The sequence below is a fragment of the Gallus gallus genome, chromosome 9, assembly GCF_016699485.2.
Source record: "Gallus gallus isolate bGalGal1 chromosome 9, bGalGal1.mat.broiler.GRCg7b, whole genome shotgun sequence".
NCBI lineage: Eukaryota > Metazoa > Chordata > Aves > Galliformes > Phasianidae > Gallus > Gallus gallus.
Genome location: NC_052540.1, coordinates 14,972,098 through 14,991,784, shown reverse-complemented (window position 1 = coordinate 14,991,784; position 19,687 = coordinate 14,972,098). Strand labels below are relative to the sequence as shown.

The 19,687-nt window shown below is 54.1% G+C and overlaps 2 protein-coding genes and 3 non-coding genes across 9 annotated transcripts; all 5 read left to right on the top strand.

The window, feature by feature from the left end:
• Positions 1–2,400: 2,400 nt before the first annotated feature.
• Positions 2,401–11,389, top strand: NMUR1 (neuromedin U receptor 1). 2 transcript variants are annotated; one of them, NM_001318436.1, is given in 3 exon segments: positions 3,091–3,119; positions 3,573–4,469; positions 4,954–5,902. In NM_001318436.1, coding segments are annotated over 2 exon segments (1,317 nt in total). In that variant the 5' UTR covers positions 3,091–3,119; positions 3,573–3,574; the 3' UTR covers positions 5,376–5,902.
• On the top strand, positions 11,273–18,773 carry NCL (nucleolin). 4 transcript variants are annotated; one of them, NM_205265.1, is given in 15 exon segments: positions 11,273–11,390; positions 11,897–12,004; positions 12,765–13,047; positions 13,328–13,480; positions 13,886–14,065; positions 14,285–14,368; positions 14,617–14,752; positions 15,113–15,249; positions 15,671–15,797; positions 15,927–16,060; positions 16,418–16,553; positions 16,654–16,805; positions 17,314–17,440; positions 17,871–18,100; positions 18,294–18,764. In NM_205265.1, coding segments are annotated over 15 exon segments (2,085 nt in total). In that variant the 5' UTR covers positions 11,273–11,372; the 3' UTR covers positions 18,374–18,764.
• LOC112533089 lies at positions 14,478–14,546 on the top strand. The gene has a single exon (XR_003076859.1). It is a non-coding gene; the product is annotated as a small nucleolar RNA SNORD82 (small nucleolar RNA).
• On the top strand, positions 16,927–17,008 carry SNORD20 (small nucleolar RNA, C/D box 20). Its single transcript, NR_035349.1, has one exon. It is a non-coding gene; the product is annotated as a small nucleolar RNA, C/D box 20 (primary transcript).
• On the top strand, positions 17,595–17,736 carry LOC112533087. Its single transcript, XR_003076857.2, has one exon. It is a non-coding gene; the product is annotated as a small nucleolar RNA SNORA75 (small nucleolar RNA).
• Positions 18,774–19,687: the final 914 nt, after the last annotated feature.

Here is a 19,687-nt window from a genome sequence, read left to right as displayed (position 1 = left end):
GGATCCAATCAGAGTGACATTATTTCCTCGCCCGGTGTTCTTTGCAAATGAGATTTTGCAGAACTCGGAGCATTTTTTTTTTTCCTTCCAGCCAAAGGCCTCTTCCCAACCCCATTTAAAAGCCCACCAATTGGGTGTGGGATAGAATGAATGTTTACCACGGGGCACACGGGGCAGCGAGCTAATAAACATGCTGGCAATCAATCCTGGCAGAGCGGCTGTACCTGGAGTGCGCCGGTGCATGCAGAGCTGCTGTGAGTGAGGGATGGGGAGAGGCCATCCCCGCTCCCCGATGCTCATTGCTGTGCTTTGGTGACTCACACGGGAGAAGGTTTGGAAAGGAATAAACAGAGCCCATAAAGTGTCTCGCTGATGCTTGGGAGGATGCCCTGGATCTGTGCTCTGTTTCAATGATCCAGGGGAGGTCACGCTGGAGCTGAGCGATCCCCAAAATGCTACGGGTTGGGCAGCACATTGTTGGCTGATGGAATGCTCTCTGGGATCAGAACCAAGAGTTCTTTGCCAAGAGCAGCTCTAGGGCAGGAGATGGGGTTCCACTCCGGTGCTCACTGGTGTCATGGGCCTTATCCCTAGGAGACCCTTTCCTGCCCATGGCTGAGAGCATCCCCAGGTCCTGATGGAGCCCTGTAAGAGCCCTGTGCTCCTGCCAGGTGCAGAGGCACTTGTCTGTGCCGGCCCTGATTAGCAGAATGATGGTTGCCATGGAGCCCCAATTCCTGCTCTGCACCCCAGCAGACCCAGGGGGAGGCACACGTGGAGTAGCGGCCAATTGCACTCTTTCCAGAAAGCTGATTGTTTTTATCCTAGTGGACATCTAAATGGGCCTTTCATTCATTTCCTTTCTCCTTTCAGCTCGGTTTGGGGGGAAAAAAGGAAATGTCCCCTCCTGGGATCTCATAGATGGGCCGGGAGAAGGGTCATGGGGTGACCTGGGGCAGAGCATCCCGGCTACCATCCTGCATCCCATAGGATCCCACATCACTTGGGGGCTTACAGTGTCCCCTGGCGGTCACGGGGACAACCCGGGACAGATGCTCCTTAATGTCTTTATCGATGTCATCGACGGTGTGAAGCCAGCGAGGAGTGAGCCAGGCAGGGTTAATGCAATAAAGTGCCCGATGAGGGGAATGGGATGAAGGGCCGTGCCCCATACGCAGCTCCTCCTCTTTATGGAGCAGTAATGGAACAGCAGTTGCCATCTTCTGATGATTTCATTTATCAGAAAATTGAAAAGCAGAATGGATTGCTCTGAAGTGCTGTTGGGCCCACGGGGGACGTGTAGCAAGAAACAGATGTTGAGGGATAAAAATGGGAAGCAGCGTGCAGTTGCTGGGAGGCACGAACTCTTCCCAAGAGCCACGGTGGTGGAGGGGTTTCCAGGAACCCTCCCTCCTTGAGGCAGCCTCTGTGCTACATGAACCCACCCCAACTTTGGGTGTGGATGGGGAGAACACAGCCTGGGCCTCAGCCAGGAGCAGGGAGAGAAGCCTGTGCCTCCCCCAGGCCAGCACTGCCCAGGTGTAGGTGCTGAGTGTGATGAGTTGTGCTGGGGCTCAGCCCGGGAGGTGGCACAGGGCAGAAGGCGTAAGGTCTGTCCTGGTAGGTCTGTCCTGCCTGCGCTTTCCCATCTCCTCCTCCAAGATCCCTGCCTCACCTGCTCAAACCCAGCCCTGCTGGATTCTCTCCCAGCTCCATCCTCTCCACCTTGTGCACAGCCAGGATGGAACTAAGATGGGATGGATCGAGGAAGGTCCCCAAGATGATAACACCTTTCAAAGTTCCACCTCGAGTGCTGGGACTCTGGATCCCTACCAACCCCTTGACACCCTCAAAGGGATGATGCTGGCAGTGGGTGCATGTCTCTAGCTGTGCAGCCGAAGTGCCATGGAACCACAGAAGGGCAGAGACCTCCAACCACCTACGTATCACCTCCTGAGCTTCTATGGTGCAGGGACAAGGGGAGACCCCTGTGTCCCTGTACAATCCTGGCAGCCTTCAGCCCTGCCTGCCAACTGGAGGCAGCAATACAGTGTGGAGTTGGAGGCAGGAGGGGGGGTCCTGGGGGCTGCTGGAGCCATCGCCAGAGATGATGACCACATGTTCCAGTGGAGCCACTGGGGCAGGATTTGGGCTTAGATGTAAGGCTGGGTGCTCAGCTGCTCCTCCGGCTGGAAGCTGGGCTGAAACTGATTAAAAAGAAAAGAGAAGCACATGCTTTTGGAGAGAGAGGAGCTGCGGGGGGAGAGGGGATGGGCAGCCTGTCACCGTGCACTGGGACATGTGAACGCATGGGGTGTGAGGGGGGGGGGGTTGCGCGTGTGCACGTGTCCGCGTGCCTGCAGAGCGGCGCTGTTACCCTGCAGCCGGTGGGGGCTGATCAGTGCAGAGGACGGGCAGAAGGATAGACAGACAGACGGACGGACAGGCAGCAGGAGGGATCCGAGCCCTGAGCGCAGCGAGAGGTGACGCCGCGATCGCAGCAGTGCCGGGCTCCAGCTCGGGCAGCGCTCCGCAGCCGGCGACGGGGAGGACCCAGGGTTGTACATCTGGGAGCACGGAGACCTCGAGCAGCCGCTGGCTCCGTCTGCGCCCTCCCTGCAGAATTCCGTCCAACTCCGGCCCCCGCGCCCGCTAGTGTCGGCAGAGCAGCGCTGATCGATGCCTCCTTCACTACGCAAATGGCAAATCACCGCGTTGTGAAGGCTGCTGGTGGGGATGGAGACGGCCGTGCCGCCCTCCCCCGGGACTCTCTCGAGTCAATGGAGTTTATGACTTTAACGTATTTCCTCTCCCCTCCTGAAGAGCATCTCCTCCGCGGTGCCGCTTTGCCGGCGAGGTTCCAGCCCCCGGTCTGGGCACCGGGTTTGGGGACGGGAGGAAGCCCTCCGGGAGCCCCCCGCTGACGGAGGAGAGCGGCAGCTGGCGGAGAGGGGCAGCGGGTTGCCGAGAGCTGAGCTCCAAGTGGAAAGCAGGATTCCTTTCTCCTGCCTCTTAAGGCAGCGACGTCTCCATCCCCTCCCTCGCTCCCTCCCTGTCCGACCCTGTCTGACATAGGGGTACTGGGACTTCATCCTGCGTCAGGAGCTTCCCAGCGAGACGTAAGTCCTTCCTGGAGAGGAGGATGAATTTTCCCCTCGGCTGTTTCACCTCTCAGCCCCTCTGCATGGGGAGCTGGAGCTGGGGCAATGCATGGCGCGCTCCGGGGTTGGCTTTGGGGCTGTGTCCTGTGGGATCCCTTTGGGGCTGTGTCCTGAGGAGAGGGGACAGCCCCGCCACGGTGTCCCCACAGGTGGGACAAAAAAGCCACTGTGGGTCAGGGAGCTGCCAGGGCTGTTTGGGAAGCGGGGCAAGGGGAGCGCGGGGTTCCTATAGGGGGAGGTTTGGAAGATTTTGGGTGGTTTCCCAAAGGAAAAGCTTTGGCTGGGGCAGGATGGGGGTGCTGAGCTGTGGTGATCGGCAGAGCCTTGGAACCCCGATGGGAAGAGAGACTCGGGCTCAGGAGCAGCAGAGGGTTTGGGAGAACACCCAGTGAACTGCCACGTCTCCCGCAGCCATGAATCCCTACATCAACTGCTTCGGCCCTGAGCTCCCCCTGCCCCAGCAAGACTTCCCCATGGAGCCCCCCAGCCCCGACCTCTGCAACAGGACTCACCCTGATGCTTTATTCGACCCCAAAGATGCCAACCTGACTGAGGAGCAGCTGCGGCATAAATACTTAGGGCCTCGGAGGTCCAGCTTCTTCATCCCTGTCTGCGTGATCTACCTGCTGATCTTTGCTGTGGGGGCAGTGGGCAACACACTCACCTGCATCGTCATCCTCCGGCACCGCTTCATGAGGACGCCCACGAATTACTACCTGTTCAGCCTGGCTGTGTCCGACCTGCTGGTGCTGCTGCTGGGGATGCCTCTGGAGCTGTACGACATGTGGAGCAATTACCCCTTCCTGCTGGGGGCTGGGGGCTGTTACTTCAAGACGTTGCTCTTTGAGGCCGTCTGCTTCGCTTCCATCCTCAACGTCACCGCCCTGAGCGTGGAGCGCTACATTGCCGTGGTGCACCCGCTCAAAGCTAAGTATGTGGTGACCAGGAACCACGCCAAGAGGGTCATCATCACCATCTGGGTGGTGTCGGTCATCTGTTCCATCCCCAACACCAGCATCCATGGGCTGCAGGCTCTCTATGTGCCCGGCCGGGGCCGCGTGCCCGATTCGGAGATCTGCACCCTGGTGAAGCCACGCCTCACCTACAATCTCATCATCCAGATCACCACCATCGTCTTCTTCTTCCTGCCCATGGGGACCATCAGCATCCTCTACCTGCTCATCGGCCTGCAGCTCAAGAAAGAAAAGATGCTGGAGGCCCTGGGAGCCAAGTCCAGCGGTGACAGCGACTATCACAGAGTCCGGGGACAGAAGAAGGTGAAGAGGAGGCAGGTCACGAAGATGCTGTGTGAGTCTGAGTATGGGGACAGGCAAAGCCAGTGGGGGTGTTGGAAGGGTGCTGGGAGGAAACGGAGGTCTCAATCATCCTCGGTCATCCTGGAGGAAGGTTGTGGGGGTAAAGGCAGAGCTGGTGGCTGTGGTCCAGTGGTGGGGTCTGCTTGTGGTGGCTCATCCAGGAGAGCCCTGGGTAAGAAAGGGGAAGGGACAAGGCTGGGGTGGTTGACCTCTCCCTCCGCTAGCCCAGATTCCTGTGCCCTACAACCTTGGGGTGTTGTGGTTGCCTCCAACCCTACTCCTTCCCATGAGCATGAAGCTCTGACTTCAGGCTTGACCAGAGCACCCCTCTGTCCCACTACTCTCCCTTCCCTGTCCCTTCCCCCCGCAGCCCCTGACTGCCTCCCCAGCAGTGGGGCACCAAGTATGGTGGCAGAAAAGGGCATCGGGATGTTGAGCCCCATACCCCACTAACAACAGCCCCTGGCTCCCTGCAGTCGTGCTGGTGGTGGTGTTTGGGATCTGCTGGGCCCCCTTCCACACCGACCGCCTCGTCTGGAGCTTCATCTCCACCTGGACGGGCCCCATGCTCCACATGTTCCAGTACGTCCACATCATTTCAGGCGTCTTCTTCTACCTGAGCTCAGCTGCCAACCCCATCCTCTACAACCTGATGTCCACCCGCTTCCGCGAGATGTTCAAGGAGGTGATGTGCCACCCCGGCCAGCGCCCGCCAAGCTCATGCAAGCACTCACCCAGCGTCACCCACGCCACCACCCGCAGCACTGAGTGTGAGCCCATACCCAGTGCCAATGGGCTGCCCCTCTCTGACGCTGAGGAGTACGAGATGGAGGAGATGGAGGAGGAGATGGAGATGGAGGGTGGCCGGGCTGTCACACGTGCTACATCCCTCTGCTGAACAGCAAGAAGACATGGAGGAACCAAAACAGCTTCCCCGCCATCAGCATCGGCATCACCATCACCACGGCATCCATCTGCAGCACGGAGGGGAGCAATGGGGCCGTGCATCTCCGTGCTGTTCCACCAGGAGCAGGGCTGGTTCTCCAGGTGTGCTGCCAGGCTGCTTGTCTCGGCTGCTCCAGGGACACGGTGACCATCCCTTGCCTCTCTACGCCCAGGTTGCATTGCATCCTCTTCACTCATCACTGGGGCCAGCCAAACCCAGGGCATCGTGGTGTCACAGGGGCCCCCTCATCCCCACCCTGCATGAGCTGTTCCTCACCCAAGAATCACAAGTTAGAGCCATTCTCCCTCAATTTGTGCCCTAGTTGCATTCCCTGGGACCCAGACCAGTCCCCAGCACCCAGCCATCCTCCCACGTGATGGGCACCATCCCTTCACCCCCCTCCTGCGTATCCCCACATCTTTGTGCAATAAACTTGCCGGGGAAGGCGATGATGGCAGCTCCTGCCCCTAAAGGCACCCTGAAATGTGCTGCCATGCCTTGATGCTTCTCCTGGGGCTTTGCTCACTTGAGGCGGGGGAGGTGTGAGTGGGATGCACGACGCATGGGGCCGCCCCCGGAATGGAGATGATCAATCTGTCCCCAGACACTCTGCTGGGAAAATGTCACAAAATGCCACCGCAGGTGGGCAGGCAGGCAGGCCGGCTCCCCCCGGCTGGAGGGACCGATCAATTCACTGCCTGGGATCGATGCTGCCGCCATCCTGGTGTGCACAGGGTCCTCCTGTGGGATGGAATATCAGTGCTGCAAAATGCTGCCCCATGGCTATCGGAGCAGGCTGACCCACTCCTTACACAACTTTCCCAGCCCCAGTTTTCCCCCAGCCAGGACGTGTGCTCACAAACTCCCTCCCGTGCCCCGCTGACCCAGCCCCAGCCTCACAGCCCCTGTCCCATGGGCAAAGTGTTTCCCTTTGGGGTCCTGTTGTGCAGGTGAATGTGGGGCTGAGGTAACCTCTGCCCTTCGGGATCCTCCCAGCTGCTCTCAGAGCACTTCAACGTGGCAAAGTGCTTCGATCTCCATTTTCTCCCCTCTATCTCCCATCGCTCCCGGTCCCAGGCAGCCAGGGGTGGAGGTGACGGATGCCTCCTTGATGGCTGTTATTGCCCCATTATGCCTCACACGGACACTTCCCCAGCTGGAAACCTCTGGGGAATGGCTTTTTAATTGGCAGTCGATAGCATTTTATTGCGCAGCGACAGCAAGCGGAGTTTCAGGTCCGTCACGCCCTGGCTCAGGGCAGTGGGGAAGTCAGGGGACTAAACACCTTGGCCAAGGGACGGCAGAAAGTGCCCCCCCTGGGTCATGTCCCCAGCTGTCCCCTGGCACAGCCATGCTCCATGTATCCCCTCTGCCTCTTCTTGGCCGCTCAGTTTGCTCTTTGAGATGCAGGAGGGGACGCTGGTGGTGATGCTCCAGCAATGGGTGTCAGGTGGTGACGCTGGGGCTGTTTAGAGGGGTTTTTTTTTTTGATCACCCCAAAGAGGATCTGAGGGCAAACCTCACTCCTCCAGCCACCGTTCTGGGACAGCACATGGGGACAGCCCTGTGGCTCCGTGTCACCATCCCTGCTGGGGGCTTAGCCGAGTGCTTATACGTGTTGCACAGATATGTGGCTGGTGCTTCTGCAGGATGAATCAGAGGGATTCCCCCTAATGGGGGCTATGCACGGAGGGGATGGTTGAGACAAGCCATGGATGAGTGATGGGGTCGGGGATTGGGGCTGTGCAGGGACCCCCACATCTCCCACCCGTGCTATCAGCCACGGATCAGACGTCCCCTGGGACGGGATGGCCACAGTGCTAGGAGGTCCCCAAAACACCGCCTGCGATGGGTTTCCTCTGAGCTGGGAGACACATCTCTCTGTCCCCACACTTCGGGACACATGTCCGCCTCAAGCCCCGCACCACCACCTTCTCTCCAAATGGTTCATTTCCCAAGAGCCGCTTCACAAAAGTTGTCATCCGTCCTCTGAGATTTACAGCAGTGCTTTCCCAGCAGCCGATCCCATTGGAACCCGCTGCGGCTGAACCCCACGTGCTCACACCGCGGCACAGCAAATCCCCCCGGCCGTGCAGCACCCCTTGATGGTGCCTCCAATTCAAAGATTTATCACCTTCGCTTGGGGATTAAAAAGCAATCCATCTGCGAGGCTGCCCCAGCCTTGTAAGGCTTTTTGTGCCGGGGTTGTTTGCAACGGCCATGGCTTTTTTTCTTTCCTTGACGGAGCCAAAACTCAGTTTTACAGCAGTTTTCCCAGACGGTTGGAGCTGTGATGGATGGCACTGGGAACGCCAGCAGATTCTTCACCACCCTTCCCCAAAAGCCGAGGGAGGGGCTGGTTTTTGCTTGCTTCACGTGGCTGTGGGTGGGGGAAGGCTCACGTGGACAGTGTTTGCAAAGCCCTCGTGGCTGGATCTGGGACTCGGGCTGTGCCAGTGGAGATGGAGCATCAGTGTCAGAGATGTGCTCGGATCCCATTCCTCCCAGCAGGGCCGTGGGAGGCATAGAGGGACCTCAGATCCCTTCCCCAGCCCTACAGAAGTGTGCAGGGACAATTGGCCCATGAAGGCCACCAGCAGCCAAGCATCACTCACACCTGTTCCCACTGCAACATGGTAAGGACAGTGGAACTGATGTCCCAGCAGCACTTGCTTTGGTTTATGGGGATACTTTGGTTAAGAAAGGAAAGTGATGCACAACTAGCACGGCAGCTAATGGATGAGAGGTGGCATGGTGGCATGTGGGGCAGCCATCTGGGGCCATGGGGAGTGTTGTCTTCAAGGTGGGGTGGTGATGGTCACCTGGGTGGGGACAAGGGACATGGGTGTTTTGGTCCTCAGTGTGTTTCCTGCCTTCCTCTTGGCCACTGATGGCAAAGTGGCTCTACGACAGGCTCGTTGCATGTAAGGCCACATGGTCTTGCCCATGGACCGCCTTCAAGAAAAGTCCATTGCAGTCACTGATGTTGTTCATGGAGCTCAGGAAGGCCCAGGCAGGATGGAGTACCTTGCACTGTGAAAAGGAAGGCTGTGATGTCCAGACTAGAAAAAGATAAAACTCATCTTATTTTCTATATATTTAGGACAGCCAAGGCATCAAAAGCAAGCAGGAACCCAAGAGCTGGCCCTGCTGCCAGGCAGTCACAGCAGCTTTAATTACAGGGCTTCATTGCTCCTTGTGCTCACTGCGGCAGCCAGGGAAGTTTTATCTCCTCCTGTTGGGACAATTGAACGTGACACATTGGAGAAAGCTGTCAGAGAGGCAGAGCAGATTTCTCTCATTATCTTTCCTTTGCTGCCTGTCAGCTGCCAGCACAGCCAGAAAAAGCAAAGGGAGAAATGCAAACCCCAAATACAATCCTCCCTTCTCCTGCTGCCCCATTGGCTCAGCTCTGTCCCCACGCACACCGACCCCACCAGTACTCAGCCACTCTTAATTCCTCTTGCAATTTCCCTTCTAGTGCTTAGGTTCACCCTGTTTCCACTGGTTCCTCCCTATGGAGCACCCGTGAATGCCTTTGGGATGCTCTGCTCCCACGTGCCATCCTCCTGCAGCTCACTCCTTCAACACTCAGAGGGTTATGGCTGAAGCACAGAGCTGCACTAACACCACACCACCCACAGCTCGGGGCTCCTGTAACCTCACTGCAGTTTGCTTTTTCACCACTGTTCTGAGGATGAAGCTCACTTCATTCTCAGAAAGGATTTTCTAGAGGAAACGGCATCCTGAGCTCTCCATCCCAGGATGCAGACCCCAAAATGTCACTTCACAAAGCTGAACGGAGCAATGAACTCTGCTAGGAAGTCACTTCTCCCACTCAGGATAACTGCTTTTCCAAGGCATGGCGCACCGAGGGAGCCCATTCTCCTGGGTGAGGCAGAAAGTGACGACTGGATGTAAATTATATTAGCAGGCCTTTTATTGGACAGATGCTACATGATAGGACTATGGCAAGGGACAGGGAAAGTAATGAAGGCAAACGGTACAGCGCCGTGGGGAGACAAATCAAATAAGGGTCTGACAGCACGGTCTGCACTCGTTGGCTCTCGGCTCAGTGGGACACAACACAGCAGTGCTCAGCCCCACGTTTGGGGGCTGACAGTACCTCCAGCAGGAAAATCATTGCCCCTGTAGGTCTGGTACCAGGGGGCACCTCGGTCTCAAGTACGTGTCCCAGGCTGGTCCTCTTCGCTCCAGCTGTGGGCTTTGGGGGTTCATTCACGAGATGACTATGGGGACATCCCCTGGGGAACACCAGCCAACGCTGGTGTCTCAGGGCCAGCTGCCACCAGGCCATTTCCAGGCACCGCACTGCTTTCTGCCACGCTGTTTCCGGCTGTGCACTTTCTCTAGGGGTGGCCCTTTGCTTTTCGGGGTCCCCCCTCCTCCACCTAAACAGCATATTTGCCACTAACAGAGCTGCTAAACCGGTTTTGGCCACGTTACTCCACGCTGATGCTGCAGATGGCTGCAGCCCTGCCTTGGCCCCGAGGCTCCCTCTGAGCTGTGCTGCAGAGCTAACACGGGGTGTTGATGCACCCTGGGCACTCGGGGACAGCTCCTGCAGCACGTGGAGGGCGGGAGTCTGAGTGATCATATCCCACACGTGCGTGTGACAGACACAGCGATGCCGGCAGTGTCCCCCTGTCTTAGCTCCATTCCTCCCTATGGTGTGAGCCCGTTTGCAGGCTGGCAAGAGGTTCCCGGGTCCCCCTGAGCATCCGAGGGACCCTCCTCACACCATGCATGACTTCATTCATTCACAGTCCCCACCTCTTTTCTTCAGATTTTCTCTCAGGTGAGGAGCTTTTCTCCAGCAGCCTCGGAAGGGCAGAGGGAATACGGGGGTGAGCCTGGAGCCCCGGGGAGAGGGCTGGACTCCAGTAATGCCACGCCGGGGGAGGGTGGGGGGTTGGAGGGGGAACGCCAGGGGCTGCCCGGGACCATTTACACCCAATTCTACATACACTTAAGTAAAACCCCACAGGAATATAATCTCCTAATGAACAAAATAAGAGTCATTCATCGTGCGGACGCAGTTTATTTTTCTCCAGGGACAGGAGCACAGCTGGGGGGGGGGGTCCTTCCATATCAAGCATCACCCCGGCAGCTGCTTACTCCCCTGCTCCAGGACTCACACCAGTGCTGCCGCAGCGCCGCAGAAGATGGGTCGGTGCCGGGGCGGGGGGTTAATACCGTGGCTGAGGGGCACAGGCAGAGCAAGGCAGACCCCGACCCGAACCTCATAATTTAGGAACTTCCGAATAAAACAGCAACCCCAGCTGCCGCCCCCCCCCCCTTCCGGTACCCGACCAACCTGGGAGCCAGCTCCCATCTCCGTCCAGGACCGCCGTGCCCCCCCTCGCTGCCCCTAACCCCCCCGGTGCCCCCCGCCCGGCCCCACCACGTGGCCCGCCGCCCGCCACGTGCTCTCCCGCGGCCCCGGACACGCCTGCTCTCCACTAAGAGCCGCGTCCAATCAGCGCGCAGGCACCGAGCTGCCGCCTTCTTATTGGCCGCCTTGCATCCTCGAGGGCGGGAGTTACGACCCCTAGTTCTCGTCCCACGTCTCGCGGGCTTTCCCCTTGCTGCCCGCTGTAACGCGCTCTCCCGTTGGTCGATGACAAAGCGACGCCGATTGGCGGAAGGGCTCGAGGGGCGGAAGCGGCGATTGGCCGAGCGGCGCGGCGCGCCCGCCGATTGGACGGAGCGGGGGCGGAGTGGGAGGGGCGAAGCCGAGGGCTAGGCAAGCCAGCGGAAGGGCCGTGAGCTCGCTCTTTCGTTTCAGTCCCCGGTGTGCATCGCCAGCGCCGCGCCGCCGCTCCCGGGGCCCGCTCCGTTCCCCGCCGCCACCCCCCAGGGACGCGCACTCCCACCCCCCGAGGCAGTTCGGCCGCCGCCCCAGCGCCGCCAGACACCGCCGCCATCATGGTGAAGCTCGCCAAGGTGAGGCCGCCGGGCGGGGCCTTCGGGCGCGGTGGGGCCTTCGGCTCTGAGGCCGCGGGGCCGGGCCTGAGGTGGGAGCGGGGCTCGCCGCGGTTCTTCCCGCCGCCGCCGTCTCCTCAGCGCCGCGCGGCGCTTTCCGGCCCTCCTCTCCCCCGTTCTTTTTTCCTTCACAGCGAAAATGGCGGCGAGGGGAGGGGCGCGCGCGCGGTGGGAGCGGTTTCGAGCGCCCCCCCCGTTCTTCCTCCATGTTGGCGCGCGCGGGGCGGGGGGGGGTCCGCGTACGGGGGGGGCTCACGGAGCGGGGGGTGGGGGGGGGGCGGCCACGTGGTGTGGCGGAGAGCGAACACGTGGGGGTGGGGAAGGAACGGGGACACCACGCGGGGCTGCCCCGGGCCGGGCGGGGCGGGTTGGGCCGCCACGTGGTTGAGGCGATTGTCCGCCCCGCGGTGCGATCGTTGCCGGCAGTGGGATCTTACCGCATTCTTACGGTCCGTTCTCTCCCGCAGACTCCCAAGAATCAAATGAAACAGAAAAAAATGGCGCCTCCCCCAAAAAAGGTCGAGGAAAGCGAAGAGGAAGAGTCCTCCGACTTAGAGGAAAGCAGCGGGGAAGAGGTTAGCCGTGTTGAGATGGATCACGTGCAGCCACGAGCTTCAGAAGTGGCTGAGGTTTATGGGGGGATGAGGTTGGCGGTCCACATTGGTAAACAGCTTGGGGGGGGGGGGGGGGGGGGGGAGGGATTGTTTGTTGTGGCTGATGGATAAACTGGATTGCATAGGGGAAAGCAGTGAGGGAAGAACTGGCTGAGCAGCTCAAGCTGTGCTTCCCGGCTTTGGAAGGGCTGCGGGGATCTTAAAGCTGGTCTGAGCAGCAGTGAGTGAGGGAATGGTAAATTTATCAACAGTAAGTGACTTATTGCACACCTAAAGCACAGAACTAAAAATTTTGAAGGTGTGGGTCCCTGTTGCAGGAGGGATTATTGGGATTGGCTCAGGAGCAGGCAGTTGCAGGATGCTTTGCTGTTCACCTGTTAAAAGCTGCTTTTGAGCTACAGTAATTCAACAGAATTGGCAAATAAGGTAAAAAGCAAAAATTAGTGTCAGAAAGAGAAGTTTTAGATTGTAGTTATTAGTGAATTAGTGGAATAGGCAGAGCAGGTGCAGCAGTGGCACAGAAAGAGCAAAGATCTCAATTAATGTGGTGTATGGAGCTAGCTACATGCTCACTGCAGCTCCTAAAATACCAACTTCATGAGTTCTGCAAAGTTCTAAATAGCTTTCAAGGCATAATGTCACTGAGGGGTCATTTTTGTCAGTTTGGTATCCCGTTCTGTCAGGGGCAGCACTAGTCTCACACTCAATAAACCTCTTTCAGGTGATGGTCCCTCCAAAGAAACAACAAAAAGCAGCAGTTACACCAGCCAAGAAGGCTGCTACCCCTGCAAAGAAGGCTGCTACTCCTGCAAAAAAGGCAGTGACACCAGCCAAGAAGGCTGTGGCTACTCCAGCTAAAAAGGCTGTTGCTCCATCCCCCAAAAAGGCTGCTGTCGTAGGCAAAGGGGCAAAAAATGGCAAGAATGCCAAAAAGGAAGAGAGCGAGGAGGAAGATGAAGACGATGAAGATGATGAGGAAGATGAGGATGAAGAAGAGGAGTCTGGTAAGTTACTTTTGGAGTGCATTTCTGTCTTTTGTGAGTTGACCAAAGTTGGTTCAGCCTCATAGGTGAAACTGATTACATTCAGCATAGTGTAATACTCAGAAGGGCAGTGAGGGAGGAAAATGAGGTGTTTGGTAAATGTTGGAGAACTTTCTGGATTGCAGCTATGTTACTTGAAGCGTGTGACACACCTTTTGAGTTCTCTCTGATGATACAAAGTGCTTGGCAAAGTTTGAACACTTAGTGCTATGGATGAAGGCTTATTGTACTGTTTTGGTAGATGAGGAAGAGGAACCAGCAGTGCCTGTGAAGCCTGCAGCCAAAAAGTCCGCAGCAGCTGTACCAGCCAAAAAGCCTGCAGTTGTGCCAGCAAAGCAAGAATCTGAGGAGGAGGAGGAGGAAGATGATGAAGAGGAGGACGAGGAAGATGACGGTATGTGGTCCATAAAGGATTTAGAGAAACTTAAGAGTTTTGGAAAATTTATTTGTTAAAGTAGTAGACACGGGGAGCTCAAGGGAGGGTACCGCGATGGGTTAGTGGGAGTGATGCAGTGTCTCTGAGTGCCCAGCTGCCTTCAACTGGCTACCAGTGTCTGACAGATAATAGCAGGAGTGTTTAATCTTCTACTGTTGGGGGAAAAAGAAAACTTTTAGGGAGCTGATGTTAGTGCAGTAAAAACTGAGATACAGGCAGTACACTGAAACATCACAAAACTCTTCCTGAGAACATACAAACTTCATGAGGAATGCAAAACTAGAGAGTTAGTTGAGTGTCTTTTAGACTCAAAAGTGGCTTAATCTGGAACGCTCCCAAAATCTCACACTCATCTTGTTGCAGAGTCTGAAGATGAGGCCATGGACACAACTCCTGCTCCTGTGAAGAAACCTACTCCAGCAAAGGCTACACCAGCTAAAGCCAAGGCGGAGTCTGAAGATGAGGAAGATGAGGAGGATGAGGATGAAGATGAGGAGGATGAAGATGATGAAGAGGAAGATGAGGAAGAAAGTGAGGATGAAAGTGAGTTTATATAACATTATAATTTTCCATAATAGCAAAAAAAAAAAAAGCGTCCAATCAAAATTGTTTGTGTTGCAGTCTTTAGGACTGAAGAACAGTAATGCAGGCCTTCCATGTGAACAGTGTAGATGTTAATAGTCCTGTATTGATACAGCACAGGAGGAGTTGTTTTATTCATGTGCTTCTATTTCAATGTTGTTTCTTGTTCCCTAACCACAGAACCTGTCAAGGAAGCACCTGGAAAAAGGAAAAAAGAAATGGCCAATAAGAGTGCACCAGAGGCCAAGAAAAAGAAAACAGAAAGTAAGTGGCATGGGGTCATAAGTGATGCTCATTTGAGTTGTTGGACTGTTGGGTGAGGCATGTGTGTAATGGTGAAGGGGCTGTGGATGTTCAGTGTGGTTTTTTCCTCAGCACAAATGATGATTATAAGGGACTTAATACTGAAATGTGATGTGATTTTTGAGCAGAACTGATGTGCTAATGCTGTCGATAGTCTGAATTCCAACTCTCTTCATTTGCCTTACATTGAAATGTCTTTTCATTCAAAGCACCTGCTTCAGCTTTCTCACTCTTCGTGAAAAACTTGACCCCCACCAAGGACTATGAAGAACTGAGGACTGCCATCAAAGAATTCTTTGGCAAGAAAAATCTCCAAGTCTCAGAAGTCAGAATCGGTTCTTCCAAGTAAGTTCCTCTGTAGAATTTTGCCGCCTCTTTCTTTGACTTGGCAGCAATTGATTTAGATGGCTGTAAGTGTGCTGATGCTCCTTCCCTTTGGGGTGCTGGGATGGTTTTTTGATAGCGAATGGAAGCTGGAGGAGGGACCAGAATACACGTAGTGCTGATGGTGGTGGTGTACTTCAGATGTATACTTCTCCCTAAGGGGAGAGCTGCCACTGCTGTTCACTACTGCTAATTATCTCTGCTGGCCTGTCTGTGTTTTTATTGACACTTTAGCTTGACCATGGTCCCCTGTTCTTGCTTTCTGTATGTATTCTTATTAGAGACAGATCAGCTTTAACAGTGAAGCTGCTCTTCTTTCAGGCGGTTTGGCTATGTGGACTTCTTATCTGCTGAAGATATGGATAAAGCTCTTCAACTGAATGGAAAGAAGCTGATGGGTTTGGAAATCAAACTGGAAAAAGCAAAGAGCAAAGAAAGTCTTAAAGAAAATAAGAAAGGTATGACTCAATCCTGAATTATCTGCACATCAAAGAAAGGTGGGTGGTATTACTGATGGCTGCAGTGCTGCTCTTAAAGGACATTTCCCTGGTTTGATCCCTTTGTTGTAGTTTCTCAAATACTGAAATGGATGTGCAAGTTCTGACTTGCAAATCTGAAAAACAGTTGGAAGAAAGTAGTAGGTAGTAGGTGTGTGAGGAGGAAATGTGGTCCTGTCCTAAGCTTTAGGAGCTGTATTCAGAACTTAGTGCCTGTAGGGAAACAACATAATGGTAACCTAATTAATTTTGCTCTTGCCTTTTCTGCTTTTGGGACTACAAATACATACTGTTTGTTTTTTCTGCTGGATGAATTTGGTCTGTCTGCTTGTTGAGAAGGAATATGGAGCAGATGGTGAGAACTTTTCTTTCCTCTTTGCAGAGAGAGATGCCAGAACACTGTTTGTGAAGAATCTGCCCTACCGTGTAACTGAAGATGAAATGAAAAATGTATTTGAAAACGCTTTAGAAGTCCGACTAGTACTTAACAAGGAAGGGAGCAGCAAAGGGTACGTAGCTGAGAAAGTTGTTAGGTGTTTGCTGTTATTGCATTTGATGTGTTTAGGCATCATCCCCTTCAATCATGAACTTAAACCGATGCCTCCTGGCAGTAATGACTGTCACTTTCTTTGTTGTAGGATGGCCTACATTGAATTCAAAACAGAAGCTGAGGCAGAAAAAGCACTGGAGGAGAAGCAAGGCACAGAGGTTGACGGTCGTGCCATGGTCATTGACTACACCGGTGAGAAGAGCCAACAAGAAAGTCAGAAAGGTATGTTTTTAGATTAATAGTGTGCGTGCAGAGGGCAGGACTTCACTCTGCTTGTGTTAGAAGCTGGCTAGGGACAGAATGACTTGAAGCACTGCAGCAAAGCTGTAAGATAATGGGAAGGAGCCTTTTGCCTTACTTGTCCTCCAAATGGCATGCATTGCAGGTCTCTCCTGAATGCTTCTGCCAAAAGAGGACAGTCCAGGTGACCAGAACAGCACTGTTCTTGGCTTTGTGCCTCACCTCGAAGTGGGAAGGGGGTGCAACAGCTACCATCCCCTTAGGAGGGGACTTTATGCCTAGAGGTAGAGAGCTCTTCCTCTCTAAGCCTGGGCTTAGAGCATTGTGTTTCCTTTCTAGGAGGTGGAGAGAGGGAGTCAAAGACTCTGATTGTGAACAACCTGTCATATGCTGCCTCAGAAGAAACTCTCCAGGAACTGTTTAAAAAAGCGACTTCCATCAAGATGCCACAGAACAACCAGGGCAGGCCTAAAGGGTATGTTTAAAACTGAGTCCTCAGTTGGCATTGTGAAAGCCTTACCTCCACTGATGTGCTGTGCCTCCCAAGCTGACTGAAATCTTCCTCTTCCAAATAGGTATGCATTTGTAGAATTTCCCACAGCCGAGGATGCCAAAGAGGCATTGAATTCCTGTAACAACACAGAAATTGAAGGCAGAGCAATCAGGCTGGAATTCAGTTCACCATCGTGGCAGAAAGGGAACATGAATGCAAGAGGAGGATTTAACCGTAAGTGTTCCATGCCTGATTTTTTGATCTTGTGAGAAGAGTGTGCAATTCAGGCAAACTTGTGTCTGCTTTAAAGTAAACCAACCAAACAACAAACAAGTGTGAAAGACATGAGTGGATGTGCTGGATATGATGACTGATTATCTGAAATGCTGATGAAACCACTTCTAAAGTCCTCTAGATAGTCAAGTGCTGATCCAGCAGTGTCTGTTACCCCGTTAGTATCTGTGTTGATACTCACTTGTAGTATCTGTGGGGGGATAGAAGTGTGTAGAGGGGGATGAATTTGATGCTACCGAGTGGGTCCATTTGGAGTCACTTGGATGTAAGGTTCTGTTTGCAGTCCTAAGAGTTTCAAGGTCATCTACCTTTGGGTGCCTCGGCTTCCTTGAAAGAAACAACCCTGGGAGCTGTTGTTGGAGTCAGTAATGCAGGCTGAATGTGGTGTTGAGAGGTTAATGGTAGCTTTGCTCAGACTGTGATCTCTGAATGTGTTGTCTTTCCACAGAACAAAGCAAAACATTGTTTGTCAGAGGCCTTTCTGAGGACACAACGGAGGAGACGCTAAGAGAATCATTTGAAGGCTCTATAAGTGCTAGAATAGTCACAGATAGAGACACTGGATCTTCTAAAGGGTATGTTAAGCATAATCTGGGCTTACTTCAGTTACTGCAAGAGAAACATGTATGTGTGGTGCAGGTCGTATCTAACGCTTATGTAGGTGATTCTTAGAAGGCAGTAGATGGTGTGGAACTGGAGGGCAGGCCTATAGCTCTGGTTGCACATGCTCACTTCTCAATGAGCTCCTTCCTGCCGACATATCCGTGGCAGCCTATGGATTCGCACGAGAAGGACATAAACAGCTCAGTAGTGGCACGCTCACAACCTGGTTATACATCAGTTGTGATTAACCACTTACTGTTCTACAAGTAACAGTTCCAGATCACTCTGTGTTGGCTAAAATGCTGCTGTTACCGAAGGGATTGCTATCAAGTGCCAGTAGGTGGTGCTACAGTTCATGGATTGCTTGGAGTTTGACTGTCTTTCTCTTAATCCACTGCCTAGGTTTGGTTTTGTGGACTTCAGCTCCCCAGAAGATGCCAAAGCAGCTAAAGAAGCTATGGAGGATGGAGAGATAGACGGAAACAAAGTGACCCTTGATTTTGCCAAACCAAAGGGTGAATTTCAGCGTGGCGGCGGATTTGGTGGTGGATTTGGTGGTCGTGGTGGCAGAGGAGGCAGAGGAGGAGGAAGAGGTGGATTTGGTGGCAGAGGTGGTGGCAGAGGGTTTGGAGGTAAGTAACCCTCTTGTAAGGCCTGCAGTCAGAAATCAGCTGAAGCTGTTCTTGGGATTACAGTGTGCTCTCACCGTAGAGTGCTGGATGTGAATTTGTTTCCTGTCCTGTACCAGGGGAGGGGTTTGGAAAGGCAGTGGTGACTGCAGGGGCCGCGGGCATCTTTGTTTCCTGATACAATCTCTTTTTACAGGTAGAGGAGGTGGTTTCCGAGGAGGCAGAGGAGGAGGTGGAGATCACAAGCCACAAGGGAAGAAGATCAAGTTTGAATAAACTTCCCTTTTCCTTTCCCTTCTCTTGATCTCTGAGACTATCTGAAAGGACTCCAGGGGTTTTTATTCTCCTTTTATCTTGGTGGAGCCTTCGGAGGACATTCCAAGGTGCAAAGGAGTACTGTGAGCCACTTGGAAGAAAGAATTTTCATTTCAAGGAAGAAAAGCAAGCTATTTTGTCTGCTTGCTTATTCAAGTGAACTTTTTAACAGAAATGAGCGATAGCTGTGGGAATTTACCCTTTGTCTGTGAGTTGTCTTGAATTTATAATGTTTTACCCATGTACAAAAATATTTTTTTCCTATAAACTTCTGTAGCATTTTTTTGCTGTAAAAATGCAGAATGTTTTATCATTTGTGCTTCAGCACCCTGTCTTGGACAGATTAAAGGACCTAAACTGGTTCGTGTTAATTCTGTACTGCTACACCAGGGGCTGTGATGAAGTCTGGCTGGAGGCTTCCTGCTGTAAGGTCGCTGCACTCAGGGCAGGCACCATCCTGGCCTGCTTTGTCCCTTCTCCACTGTACAAGGGCAGTACTTTACACTACACCATGACCTGCAGCTCCTCTTCACCTCTTTTAGAAGGAAAGTAAGGCTGTACGTGTTTTATTTCATCCAAAACTGGTGCTGGTCCACTGTCCTCGTGGTTCCTTGAAGCTGAGGGCAGCACCTTGAAGCACAATAGGGGAAGTAACTGTTGCCTGTCATGATCATTGCCCTGGAAAGGGGTGAACTCCTGCACCCCCCTCCCTCGGGCATAGCACTGGTGTCTTGTCCAGGCCCTTGGCTCCTATCCAGTACAGAAGGTAGGGGGGCAGCTGCTGCTCCTTCAACCCTCAGCAGGGTTGGTGGCAGCCGGCAAAGCTTGCACTGAGAGGCTTCTGTGGCTGCAGCCGCAGGTCCTGAAAGCTGTGTCTCTCACCTGCAGCCCAACCCTATTCCACACCAGGCAGCTTCCCGGCTCGGGCACTGACCTTCACAGCCTGTCAGCACCCACCTTCCTCTCTAGTACTAACAGGACAAGTGCAGTGCCTTCTGCCTGCATTTCTACTGCCTCATTCCCACAACAGAACCTCTGGTGAGGGAAAATGAGTTCCCTACAGCACAGAGCTTCCCTTTACGCATAGCATTCCATGCGAGCGTAGGGCGTACGTGGGAAAAAAAGGGCATTTGGCGGCCGGACCAGCGCTGCAGAGCGTAGGAAAGCCCCATTGCCATAGGTGTGCGTGCAGGGCTGCTCGCACCACCACCATCAGCCATTTTATTTCGGAGTCTGCGCGTCGGCCCGGCGGCAAATGGTCGGAGCGCGGCGGCG